The 12,256-nt window shown below is 50.8% G+C and overlaps 1 protein-coding gene across 4 annotated transcripts in view; it reads right to left on the bottom strand.

Moving 5' to 3' along the window:
- Positions 1 to 4,773: 4,773 nt before the first annotated feature.
- The window catches only part of PARVG (parvin gamma), a 27,525-nt gene continuing 20,042 nt past the window's right edge, over positions 4,774 to 12,256 (bottom strand). For 2 of the 4 annotated variants that reach the window (XM_032261416.1, XM_032261418.1), the window contains 2 exons: positions 5,603 to 5,675; positions 4,774 to 5,110 (listed from right to left, as the gene is read on the bottom strand). In XM_032261416.1, the coding sequence (XP_032117307.1) occupies positions 5,001 to 5,110; positions 5,603 to 5,675 (183 nt within the window). In that variant the 3' untranslated portion in view covers positions 4,774 to 5,000. The remainder of the gene's footprint in view (positions 5,111 to 5,602; positions 5,676 to 12,256) is intronic. The other 2 variants (XM_032261414.1, XM_032261415.1) reach the window with 1 other exon arrangement.

Below are 12,256 nucleotides of genomic sequence, written 5' to 3'. Positions count from 1 at the left end.
GAGAGACCCTATCTCTACAAAATAAAATTCCAAAAAAATTAGACAGGAGTGGTGGTGCATGCCTGTGGCGCCAGCAACTGAGGAGGCTGAGGTGGGAGGATCAATTGAGCCCAGGAGGTGCAGGCTGCAATAAGCACTGCAGTCTGAGTGATAGAGTGAGATCCTGTCTCACAAGAAGACAACTGACATTTTTAAGTAAAAATAATATAGTATGAAATTTATTATATAAAAATGAAACACATGTCAACCATAGGACACAGAAGAGTGAAACAGAAGTAATATTACTTAAAGTAGACTATAACAAGATGTCGTAGTAGATTAAATGGTGGCCTCCAAAAAGATTTGTCCACATGCTAATCCCCAGACCTTGTGAATGTTAACTTGTTTGGAAAAAAGGTTTTTGCAGATACAATTAAATTAACGATCTTGAGAGGAGATAATCCTGGATTATCTGGTGGGTCCTAAATCCCATAATGAGTGCTCTTATAAGAGACACACAGAAGAGGGACTGACAGATAAAGGAGGAAGTAGCAAAGTGACTGTGGAGGTAGATATTAAAGTGATGCACCCACAAGCACAGAGATGCTGGTAGCCACCAGAAGCTTGAAGAAGGCAAGGAACAGCTTTCCCTCTAGAGCCTCCAGAGGGAATGTGACCCTTCCAACACCTTAATTTCAGACACCTGGCCTCCAGAATTGTGGGAGAATAAATTTCTGCTGTTTTAAGCCACAAAGTTTGTGGTAATCTGTTACAGCAACCACAGGACATGAATGCAGATGTATATATGAAGTCTAGAGCAGCCACTAGGAAAAGAAAATAAAGAAATACAGCTGGTAAGCCAATAATGGAAATAAAATCACATCACTAAAAAGTCCTCAATCCAAAAGAAATAAGAAAAACATATGAAAAATGCACAGATGGGACAAATGAAAAACAAATAGCCAGATGGCATTAATAATTACATTAAATGTAAATGGACTAGAGGTACCTAGAATCATCAAATTCCCAGAGACAGAAAGTAGAATAATGGTTCCATGGTCTGAGGGAGGGGAGAATGGGGAGTTTGTATTTCCTGGGTGCAGAGTCTCAGTTTGGGTTGATGAAAAAGTTCTGGACATGGATGGAGGTGAGGTTGTACAACAGTATGAATATATTTGATGTCGCTGAATTGTACACTTAAAAATGGCTAAAATGGTTAATTTTATGTTATGTATATTTTGCCACAATAAAAAATGTAAGTGAACTAAACTCTCTAATTAAAAGTCAGAGGTTTCCAGATTGTATAAAAAGACACAATTATTTGTGTCTATAAGAAACCTACTTTAAATAGATGCAGTCTAAAAGTATAGAAAAAGATGCACCATGCTAATACTAACAGAAAGTTTGAGTGGCTATACTAATATCAGACAAAGCAGATTTCAGAGTAAAGATATCACAAGGGATAAAGGAGACATAAAAGGGCATTATAATCTAACATGAGGTATGAAACAAAAATTAATAGAATTGAAAGGGGAAATTTAAAAATGTATAGTTGCAGTTGAAGATTTTAATACTTTTAGTAATTGATAGAAGTAGTAGAGAGAAAATTCGTAAGGATATAGAAGATCTGAACAACACCAACTTGACCTAATTGACATTTATGAAACATTTTGTCCAACAACAGCAGAGCACACATTCTTTTTCAAGTGTATACAGAACATCTACCAAGATAGACCATAATCCAGTACATAAAACAAATCATAATGTATTTTAAATGATTTAAATCATACAAAGTATGTTCTCTGACCACAACAAAACCCAATGCCAAAAGATAGCTGGAAAAAAATCCCAAAATATTTGGAAATTATACATTTCCAAATAATCCATGAGTGAAAAAGGAATCACATTTGAAATTAGAAGATATTTTGAACTTCATGAAGGTGAAAACACAACATATTAGTATTTGGGGATGCAGCTAAAGCTGTGCTTAGAAAAAAATATACAGCATTAAATGTTTATATTATAGAAGAAGAACATTCTCAAATCAATGATCTTAGCTCCCCAACATTTTCAAGATGTCAGTTTTCCCCAATTTCATCTAAAGACCACAATTCCAGTCAAAATTTCAGCAGGGTTTTTTTGCAGAAAATGACAACCTGATTCTAAATTTTGTGTAGAAATTAAAAGAAGCAAAAATGCCTAGAAGAACCGAAATAATTTTTTAAATGAAGAACAAAATTGGATTTCTGTATTTTTAGTAGAGATGGGGTTTCACCATGTTACCCAGGCTGGTTTCAAGCTCCTGACCTCAGGTGATCCACCTGGATAGAGCAAGACTCCATCTTTATACTACCTGGTTTAAAAACTTACAATAAGCCTCGAGTAATCACGATACTATAGTTCTGGCATAAAAATACACATATTCACATAAAGATGTACATTGCATAGATCAATACAACAGAATAGAGAGTCAAGAAATCTACTCAAATATATATATGGCAAATTGATTTTTGATAAAGATGCCAACATGATTTGATGGGGAAAGGAAAATCTTTACATGAATAGTACTGGAACAATTAGGCATCTATATGTTTAAAAAAAAAAAAGAAAAGAAAAGAAAGGAAAGGAAATGACCTGTTACTTCAACCCATATACAAAGATTAACTCAAGATGAATCATAGACCTAAATATAAGAGCTCAAATTATAAAACTGGTTCCAGATTTTTTAAAAAAGGCAAATGATTCGAACAGACACTTTACCAAAGATACCACAGATGGCAATGTAGATGAAAAGATGGTATTATGGACTAAATGTTTATGTCCCCTCAAAATTACATGTTGAACCTCTAACCCCCAGAGTAGTGGTATTTGGAGGTAGGGCCTCTGGGAGGCGATTAGGGTCAGATGAGGTCATGAGGATAGGGCCTCATGATGGGATTCATTTTCCTATAAGAAGAGGAAGCAGGCTGGGAGCTGTGGCTCACGCCTGTAATCCCAGCACCTTGGAAGACCGAAGTGGGCAGATCACGAGGTCAGGAGATCAAGACCACCCTGGCTAACACAGTAAAAACCCGTCTCTACTACAAAAATACAAACAAACAAACAAACAAAAATAGCCAGGTGTGGTGGCATGTGCCTGTAGTCCGAGTTACTTGGGAGGCTGAGGCAGGAGAATCGCTTGAACTGGGAGGCAAAGGTTGCAGTGAGCCAAGATTGTGCCACTGCACTCCAGCCTGGACGACAGAGAGAGACTGTCTCAGAAAAAAAAGAAGAAGAAGAAGAAAGAAGTAGAAGAAGAAAGAGGAAGAAGGCAGAAGAAGAATGAAGAAGAAGGAAGGAGGAAGAGGAAGGAGGAAGGAAGGAGGAGGAAGGAAGAAGGAGGAAGGAGGAGGAAGAGGAGCAGCAGCAGCACCAGAGTGCTCTGATACTCTTATTCTCTCCTGTCTTTCTCTCACTCTCTCCTTCCACCCTTGACCTTGTGAGGACTGAGAGAAGGAAGTCACTGCATACCAGGAAGAGAGCCTCACCAGGAGCCAACGCTGCTAGCACCTTCCTCTTGAATTTGCTAGCCTTCACAACTATAAGAAATAAATCTCTATGGTATTCCGCAGCTCAAGCTGAGTAACACACATACTCAGTTCCATTAGTCATTAGGGAAATGAATTTAAAACTACAATGTGATACCACTGTACTTTCTAGAATGGCTAAAATGGAAAAGACAGACAATACCAAGTGTTGACGAGAATGTGGAGCAACTGGAACTCTCATACCTTGCTGGTGGAAATGCAAATAGTAAATTTACGTTGGAATACAGTTGACAGTTTCTCTCTCCTTCTTTCCTTCCTTCCCTTCTTTCCTTCCCTTCCTTCCCTCCATCCTTCTCTCCTTCCTTCTTCCCTCCCTCCTTCCTTTGTGCAAAGTCTTGCTCTGTTGCCCAGGCTGAAGTGACATGATTTTAGCTCACTGCAACTTTGACCTCCCAGGTTCAAGTGATTCTCCTGCCTCAGCCTCCCAAGTAGCTGGGATTACAGGTGCCACCACCATACCTGGCTAATTTTTATATTTTTCATAGAGACGGTGTTTCACCATGTTAGATGTTGGCCAGGCTGGTCTCAAACTCCTGACCTCAGGTGATCTGCCTGCCTCAGCCTCCCAAAATGCTGGGATTACAGGCATGAGCCACTGCACTCCACCTAGTTGGCAGTTTCTTATAAAGTAAAACATACACTAATATAATTAATAATGACCCAGCCACATTAGTTTTAGATACTTACACAGGAAAAATGAAAACTTAGGCCCACGCCAAGACTTGAACATGAATACCAATTCCACTCATAAAAACCAAACCCAAAAAGAATCCCAAAGGGCCATCAACTGGCAAATGCATACACAAACTGCGGTGCACCCATATAGTAATGCTGCACTAAAGGCATGGATTGTTGATACAAGAAACAGCGGTCCCCAGGACCCTGGCAAGTTCCCAGAATCCCTCCCAGATATACTCTTTTTTTTCTTCTTTTTTAGACAGAGTCTTGCTCTGTTGCCAAGGCTGGAGTGCAGTGGTACAGTCTTGGCTCACTACAACCTCTGCCTCCCAGGTTCAAGCGATTCTCCTGCCTCAGTCTCCCGAGTAGCTGGGATTGCAGGTGCCCACCACCACACCCAGCTAGTTTTTGTATTTTTAGTAGAAACGGGATTTCACCATGTTGGCCAGGCTGGTCTCGAACTCCTGACCTCGTGATCTGCCCACCTCAGCCTCCTAAAGTGCTGGGATTACAGGCATGAGCCACCGCATCTGGCCAGCAATACTTTTATTAAAACAAACTGAGCAAGGCCAGGCAGCTCAAAATGATCCACACGAGGGGGTTCAAAGATAATCCGACAATGGAGACAGGAGATGGGGTGGGAGGGAAGCGGGTCACAAATGCACAGAGAACAGTGGGACTGTGGGAGGACCCCTGCGGCCTCGGGCCCTCCAGCTGGGCTGGCAGGCAGGCTGTGGGCTCTGGGGGTGATGAGGGTCAATTCGGGGCTCCCTGGGGCGTTGCACCCCTGTGTGCATTCTGCCTGTGTTTGCAGAACAGCCCGTACAGCACCCGCAGCGTGCTCTTGGCGTCCTTGTTCACAATGTCTGCAGGCCAGAGGAGGGCAGGGCAGCTGGTCAGGCCTGGGTGGCGGTGACCCACCGTCCCAGAGTGCCCCGCACTGAGGGGTTTCCTGGCATTCAGGATTTCAGTGCGAACACCAGGAGAATCCCTGGAAGCCAGGACAGCTGGTCACTCCAGGCCTGAGTCCAGAGCCCGCTGCATGACCTGCCACCTCCTCCTGGCCAGTCCTCCCCTGAGCCCTCCTGGGGTGCCCCCAACACAGCAACTCCTCAAGGTCTGGCTTCTCTGGACAGCCTGTCCCCAGAGACCTTGGTCTCCCCTCCCCGGGACCTCCCCCCTGGTGCTGCAGTGCCCCCACCCAGGAAACCTTGGCAAGTGCCCATTCTCCACACCGGTCAGGCAAGAAGACTGCCAGTGCACGCTCATCCCTCAATGCCCTGCACCCTGTTCTATGTCTCCCGCACAAGGCTGCCACACGGGGCTGACCACTGTGTGGGCATCTGCCATGCACTCACCTTCAGGGCTGACAGGGCAGCTAAGCAGACCCTCCTCCTTCAGCAGCTCCAGCGCTAGGGTGACGTTGTGCAGCTGTGGTGACAAGTCCCCATCAGATGTGGGCACAAGAATCATCCCCAGCCCAGGCCCTGGGTCCCAAGTGCCAAGTCTTTCCTGTTGTCTGTGATGTCCGTCACGAGCCCAAACTCCCATCCAAGGTGGGTATCCCTGACCGCAACCACAATCCATGCTCATCCAGCATCTCCCTACAGCCCCCACGGATGGGGAGCTCTCTCCGTCACACAAGACATGCACGCCTCATTCCTCAGCCACTCACAGGCCCCACTCTGAGCAGGTGCTATACCGCACTGGGCACACACGTGCCCAGGGGCCACAGTCAGTAAAAAAGGCAATCACCAAGGATGATACCCAGTAGGAATCAAGGAAGGCTTCCTGGTGGAGGTGACACCCAGTGGTGCATCCTACCAGGCAAGGAGAGCTACCCAGGGAAAGGAGCAAGGGCCCAGGGGTGGCAAAGCCCCTTTGAGAATAGCCATTTCCCAGGGCAAAGCACAGTGAGGAAACTGAGGCTCAGAGGAGTGAAGGGGCTGACTGAAGCTCATGAGACACAAAGTGCTGGAACCAGGTCTGTCCACTCCAACGCCCATGCAAAGCAGGCTAGAGACTTGAGCGGCCCCCACCCGGGTGGCTGTCCTTCCATCCATCCCTTGCCTGGGCTGCAGTCTCAGACACAGCTCCCTTTAGGGTGGAGGGCTTCCGGGCATCTGTCAGGTCCCTGAGGGGTTCAGAGCCCAGCACAGTCCCCGCCCGGGGCCTCCCCTTGCTCACCTGCAAAGTGGGCTACCATGGTTCCCATGTGCCTTGCTACAGGATGCAGTGAGACGCCAGGAGCCCTGCCGGCCCTCCTGCAGTGGGTCCCTTTCCATTCTAGCTTCTCCCCTGGGCCTCAGGTACAACCACAGTAGACCCCAGCCCTTTGCCTGACAGCAGCAGCCTGGTGTGGGTGAAGAGGGACGAGCTCCTGGCTCACTGTGTGACTTCAAACAGGTCCTCTCTTCAACGCCTTAGCCACCCGTAGATGCACAGCAGGCCTGGACATCCCAGTCCAGGGGTCAGCCATGCCTGGTCCCGTTCCCTCCGTATCTGCCTGACCATGCCAGCCCCACTCAGCCGGGGCAGTTCCCATGGCAACCCAGCTAGGGGCCAAAAGGCCAGGTTGGCTGAGCGTTGGGTAAGCAAGGCCAGGCAAGACTCATTAGGAAATGCCAGCCCGGCCCAGGCCACCTCCAGCCACCTTGTAGACGGCCGCAGCAACAGGACTCTTGGGATCTAGCGTGGCTGTCTGTGTACCGCCACCCCCATCCCACCACTAAGTGTCTGGCCTCGGACAAGTCACACATCCTGGCTGGGCCTCGGCTCCCTCATCTGTGTCATGGGGATGATGCCTCTGTCAGCCTCCCTCTCCAAGGCTGGCATGTGTGTCCAATGTGATGACAAGCACTGAATTGAAGCCTCAAAGCAAGATTTGAAGGTGAAGATGATGAAGGCACAGGAGCTGGACGTGGGTGAGCAGAGTCCTTCTCCACGTGGGGATACGAAGATGGAAGGCAGGTCCCAGACAGAAAGGAGCGTATGGGCGGGGCACCCAGCAACAGCAGGGCCGCTCCTCTATAGTCAGTCGGTCACAAGAGGAAACAGGCGAGGCACGGTAGCTCACACCTGTCATCCCAGCACTTTGGGTGGCCAAAGTGGGCAGATCACTTGAGGTCAGGAGTTCGAGACCAGCTTGGCCAACATGGTGAAACCTCATCTCTACTAAAAATACAAAAATTGGCCAGGCATGGTGACATGTGTCTCTAATCCCAGCTACCTGGAAGGCTGAGGCAAGAAAATCGCTGGAACCTGGGAAGCGGAGGTTGCAGTAAGCCGAGATCGCACCACTGCACTCCAGCCTGGGCGACAAGAGTGAAACTCAATCTCAAAAAAAAAAAGAGAGCTGAAGAAACAAAGGCTATCATACAGTGCCCATGCTGCAGGCACCAGTGCCACTGAGAGTTCCCGTCACTGTGTCCCCAGTTCCTCCCCCTACACTGGAATATTCTGGAAAACTAGGGTTGCAGTTGTTGCTGTTGACGTTCTCGTCATGAGTATTATTTGCAGTTACACTGAGTGAATGTCAGAGAACAAGATCCCGAGGACCCTGAGGTTCTGCACTCCACACTGTGCTCTCCTGCCTCAAAGCCCCGCCTTTGATAGACTCAGTCAGCCGGCATCTCCCAACGTGTGATCTAGGATGGACAGCAAAGGGAATATCTGTGGCCAAACATTTTTGGAAACTGTTGGGTTAAATAAACTAACATGGAATTCCTTAGCTGCAGGACTTATCAGAGCCTTGAACGTGTTAGTGGGTCTTACAAAGCTTCAAGAATAGGCATGTTATTTATTCATAGAACCCATGTGTCGCAGTGTTTTGGAAACACTGTTCATTTACTTATCTAAAAAATATTTGTCATCTACTATGTGCTGGCCATGCAGGTGGTGCTCAGGACAGACCAGACCCCTGCCCTCATGGAGTTTACACTTTGGGAGTTGCCATCAACACTGAAAGCTATGACATCGGCTTCCGTTTGTCACACTCTTCCTCAATGACACTCACTGTGAACAAAAGATCCTCTCCCAGAAGAGCTGACCCTGGCTCCAGAGCTATCTCACCATGTTCTGCCCAAAGAATTTTCTTCTGTGTGCAATTTGAGATGATGAAGATAAAACTATGCTCTTCCCTGGAGCCAAGGGAAGGTTGCAACCCTGGAGGATGAATTCAAATGCTCCTGGGGAAAAGTAACGGAATACAGAAGGACGCCAAGTATTCCTGGCTCCAGGGATTTGATTTCTGGAAGCAAAGGATCCCCTCTCTCCCGCCATCCCTAACTTCTCTGCCCAGAATGAATGACTATATCCCATAAACACCATCGGCAAAGAAGGTCGGATAATGAGAAATCCAATTTCAAGAGGCCACTCTGCCAAGGTGAGGATCCCGCAGGTGGCCCACCTTCCACACGGGCTGCTATGCCCGCCCTCCTCAGCTAACGACCTCTTCAGCATTCTGAGTCCACATTCCTGCGGCAGAGATTGCCCACAATACGCTGTAAAAATTCATTCACGAGGCTGCTGCTCTCCCACATCTAATCTGACGCATATTCAGAAGCAGGTTCTAAAATCAGTGGATTCAGCAAAGCGGCTGCACACGGCGACATGGAAGTCTGCATGTTTGTTCCCGGCTTGTAACTGGGGCTTAGACAGAGGCCTTGCAGGCGCGGGCACACCAGGGCGGCTCTGAGCTGGGTTCTGAGCGCCAGGCCCTCAGCCCGCAGGTGGTCCTGCCTGCCCCTCCCTCACCGCACACACCTCAGTGCCTTGCCTTCCCAAGCCAGGCTCTGACCCCACTCTCAGCCTTGGCTTCAACCCCCTGAGCCCTGGCACCCGTTCCTCTCCCAAGGGGCTCGGGCTGGCTCCACAGGAGGGCAACAGGGAGGACCCTAACTCGCTGTGTGCTCTGGGCCAGACATCCGTGCCTCTCTCAACTGTTTTCTCTGTGGAAATAAGGATGGGAAGAGTTCCTAACTCCAAGACCCAACGCGAGGATTTCCTAGCACGTTCGTCCATGCTGCCTGCAGGTGATCCCCCCCACCGGCCCAATTCTGCACCCACATGCTTTGCTGGGCAGACCCGCGTCACCACCAAGGCCACAGGGCCTGCTCCAAAGTGGCGGCCCGCCCATTCCACGCAAGGGCCTCCTGCCTCCTGCCTGGTCTCTCGTGTGTCTGCCATTGCCAGGAGGAAAGTATGCCCAGGTCAGTCGCTGGTCCCAGGAGGAGCGTGGCAGGCTGTGTGTGGCACAGAGCCGAGCCACCCAGCCACGGCAGCTCCCCATCCAGTCCACGGAGGAGTGACAAAGCCCAGCTGAGCCTCCGGCAGCTAAACTCAGCTGACTTGCTGGTCCGTGGGAAGAAATGAGCATGGTTTTCAGCCCCTGGGTTTTTGGGCGGTCTGTTAGGCAGCACGTTTGTGGCAACGGCTGGCTGATGTGGCACCTCCGAATGGAAGAACCTAAGCAGCTGCCACTGTGCCTGCCACGACCACCGGGACAGTAGACGCTGGCTGCTACGGCCCCATTGCTCTGACCCAACATCCCAGCTCTTGGGAACCAAGTCAGAGCACCCCCGCCTCCAGGAAAGGTGGACGCCACACCACTCAAGACGCATTCCTGTGGGGTGGAGGGACATGGCAGGCTGTGGGCGGCAGGCCCGTCCTGGTGTGAGGCTGCCACTGAGCAGCAAGGTGGTCCTGGTTAAGCCTCTCCGCCCTGGGCTCCCCTCTGTAAAATGGAGATGCAACCCTGCCCCGCCCTCGCAGGGGCATGGAGGGAGGGTGACGGGGGAGAGGGCCAGAGACGCAATGTGCAGGGAGCTAACCCCAAAGGAGTGTGGACCGTGGTTCAGGGCCCCACAGAGCGCCGGGGGACTGCAGAGGAGCTGAGAAGGTGGGCAGAGCTGGCCGCCCGCCCAGGAAAAAAGGTGGGAAGCAAAGCCGGGGTAGGCAGGGCTGAGAGCACCGCCTGGGTGGATGCGAGGGAATGGGGGAGGGCCAGGCCCTGGGGAGCTGGAAGCGGGGCCAGGGGTCACGTGGCTGTGGCACACGGCTGTGGCTGGGAGTCGGCAGGATGGGAGGAGGGGACATGGCCGGGGAGGTAGATGGGGCTTGGCAGGTGGGTGCTACACTTGAAGCAGGGAAGAGGCCCGGGGCAGGAGTGCAGGAGGGGCCAAGGGGAGGGGCCTGGGAGAAGGGACCAGGTAGAGGGGGAGTCTGGTAGGGGCCCAGCGGGGACCTCACCTGCTACTGGGCCCCAGATAGGCCAAGAGGCCTGATCCAGTGCCAGGACGCCCTGGGCATGTGAAAGAGACAAAAAAAAAAAAAAAAAAAAAAAGCCTGTGTCTCCGTCGAAGTGGCCCCAAAGGCTGGCCCCGGGCATGCAGCCCTGCCTAATGTTTTACCTCTTTAGAAAAAGCTACTGCTACAGAGAGATAAAGAGATTCTCCCGTCCTGGGCCACCAGCTTGGACAGAGACAAGCTGGCCGCCCGGGATCCTGGGCACGCCACCAGCCACCAGCCCGCCAGCCTGTCCATTGGAGGCACGGATGGAGGCTGCACACCTCCAACGCCACCTCCTGGAGGGGGCAAGGCTGGGGGCACTAGGGACCACACGTCCCTCAATGCTTCCTCCTTGATGGTTCTCCAAACTTTTTCTTACTACCTGTGTGTCCTGGGTGGGGGGCAGGGATTGTCAGCCCGTTTCAGAGACAGAAAACCTGAGGCCCAGGCAGGCAGGAGCTGGTGGTGGAGAGCGTAAGACCCAGGTCTCTCGCCTCGCAGTGACCCAGGGTAAGCCTCGGCCCCCGACCATGGACCTCTGTTTCCTTACTTGGAAAATAGTGCAAATCCCTTCTCATGGGCCAGGTCTACCAGAGGGAGGGCATTCCTGGCAGGGGAGGAGCCTGTGCCAACACCCAGAGGTCGGAGAGCCCAGTGAGCTGAAGGAAGTGGTGGGGGTAGAGGCAGGGCCAGCCAGCGGGCACTGAAGGCTGCAGCTGGGGACGAGGTGGTGGGAGCTGCGAGTTTGCAAGCTCGCCTGCCCTGCCACCTTACCTCAATGTCCCTCAGCTTCATCACTCTCTCCAGCCCTCTTCCCCAAGTCAGGCCTCAGCCCTGGTGCCTGCATGCAGGCAGCCAGCTCCTAGCCACCCCACCAGCCTCCAGGGTCCATATGGGAACTCCTGATCCCCCCAGCTCAGGCCCCACCCTTCCAGCTCCTGCAGCTGGAGGGAAGCACCGACACTTCGCTGACCCATCCCTGTTCATGCCCCACTCTGACGCTTTGCTGATGCTGTTCCCTCCCCTTTGGGAGCCCTTCCTCAATAACTCTGCAAACCAATCCCTAATCAGCCTCCCGGCCCACCTCTGAGCCAATGCCCTTCTGGACTCCTTGAGATTATACTAAGCTCTCATTCTTCCAGTCCCCTCCTCTGACCCATGCATCTGAACCAACACATTTCGATGTGGTCCTGCAAGAGCACACATCACTGGGAGAACAGTGGGCATAGACGGAGAGGTCCCTGAAAGCAGGAGCTGTGTTGGATCATCTTAATGTCCTATGCAGCTCAGGTCTGGCACTAAGCAGGCACTCAGGGAATGAGGGAACAGGTGTGTGGGTAGGAGATGGGTAGATGAGCAGGTGGGTGGATGGGCAGGCAGGTGTATGGATAGATTGCGTGCATAAATCAACAGGATGGGAAGATGGATTGGAAGACAGCCAAATGGATGTATGAATGGAGAAGCAGGTGAATGGACAGGTAGGCAAGTGGATGGATGAATGGATGGATGGCCAGAAAGACATATAGATAAACAAGCTTCCTGTGCGTGGGTAGACAGGCAGGCAGGTAGATGGACAGGTGGGTGGGTGGGTGGGTGGATGGATGGATGGATGGATGGATGGATGGATGGATAAATGGATAGGTGGATGGGTGGATGGATGGGTGGGTGGGTGGATGGATGGATGGATGGATGGATGGATGGATGGACGGATGGATGGATGGATA

This window comes from Sapajus apella, unplaced genomic scaffold, assembly GCF_009761245.1.
Source record: "Sapajus apella isolate SASKATOON/1434 unplaced genomic scaffold, GSC_monkey_1.0 scaffold123, whole genome shotgun sequence".
Taxonomy (NCBI): Eukaryota; Metazoa; Chordata; class Mammalia; order Primates; family Cebidae; genus Sapajus; species Sapajus apella.
The sequence above is the reverse complement of the archived record's forward strand: the minus strand, read 5'-3'. Positions and strand labels throughout refer to the sequence as shown.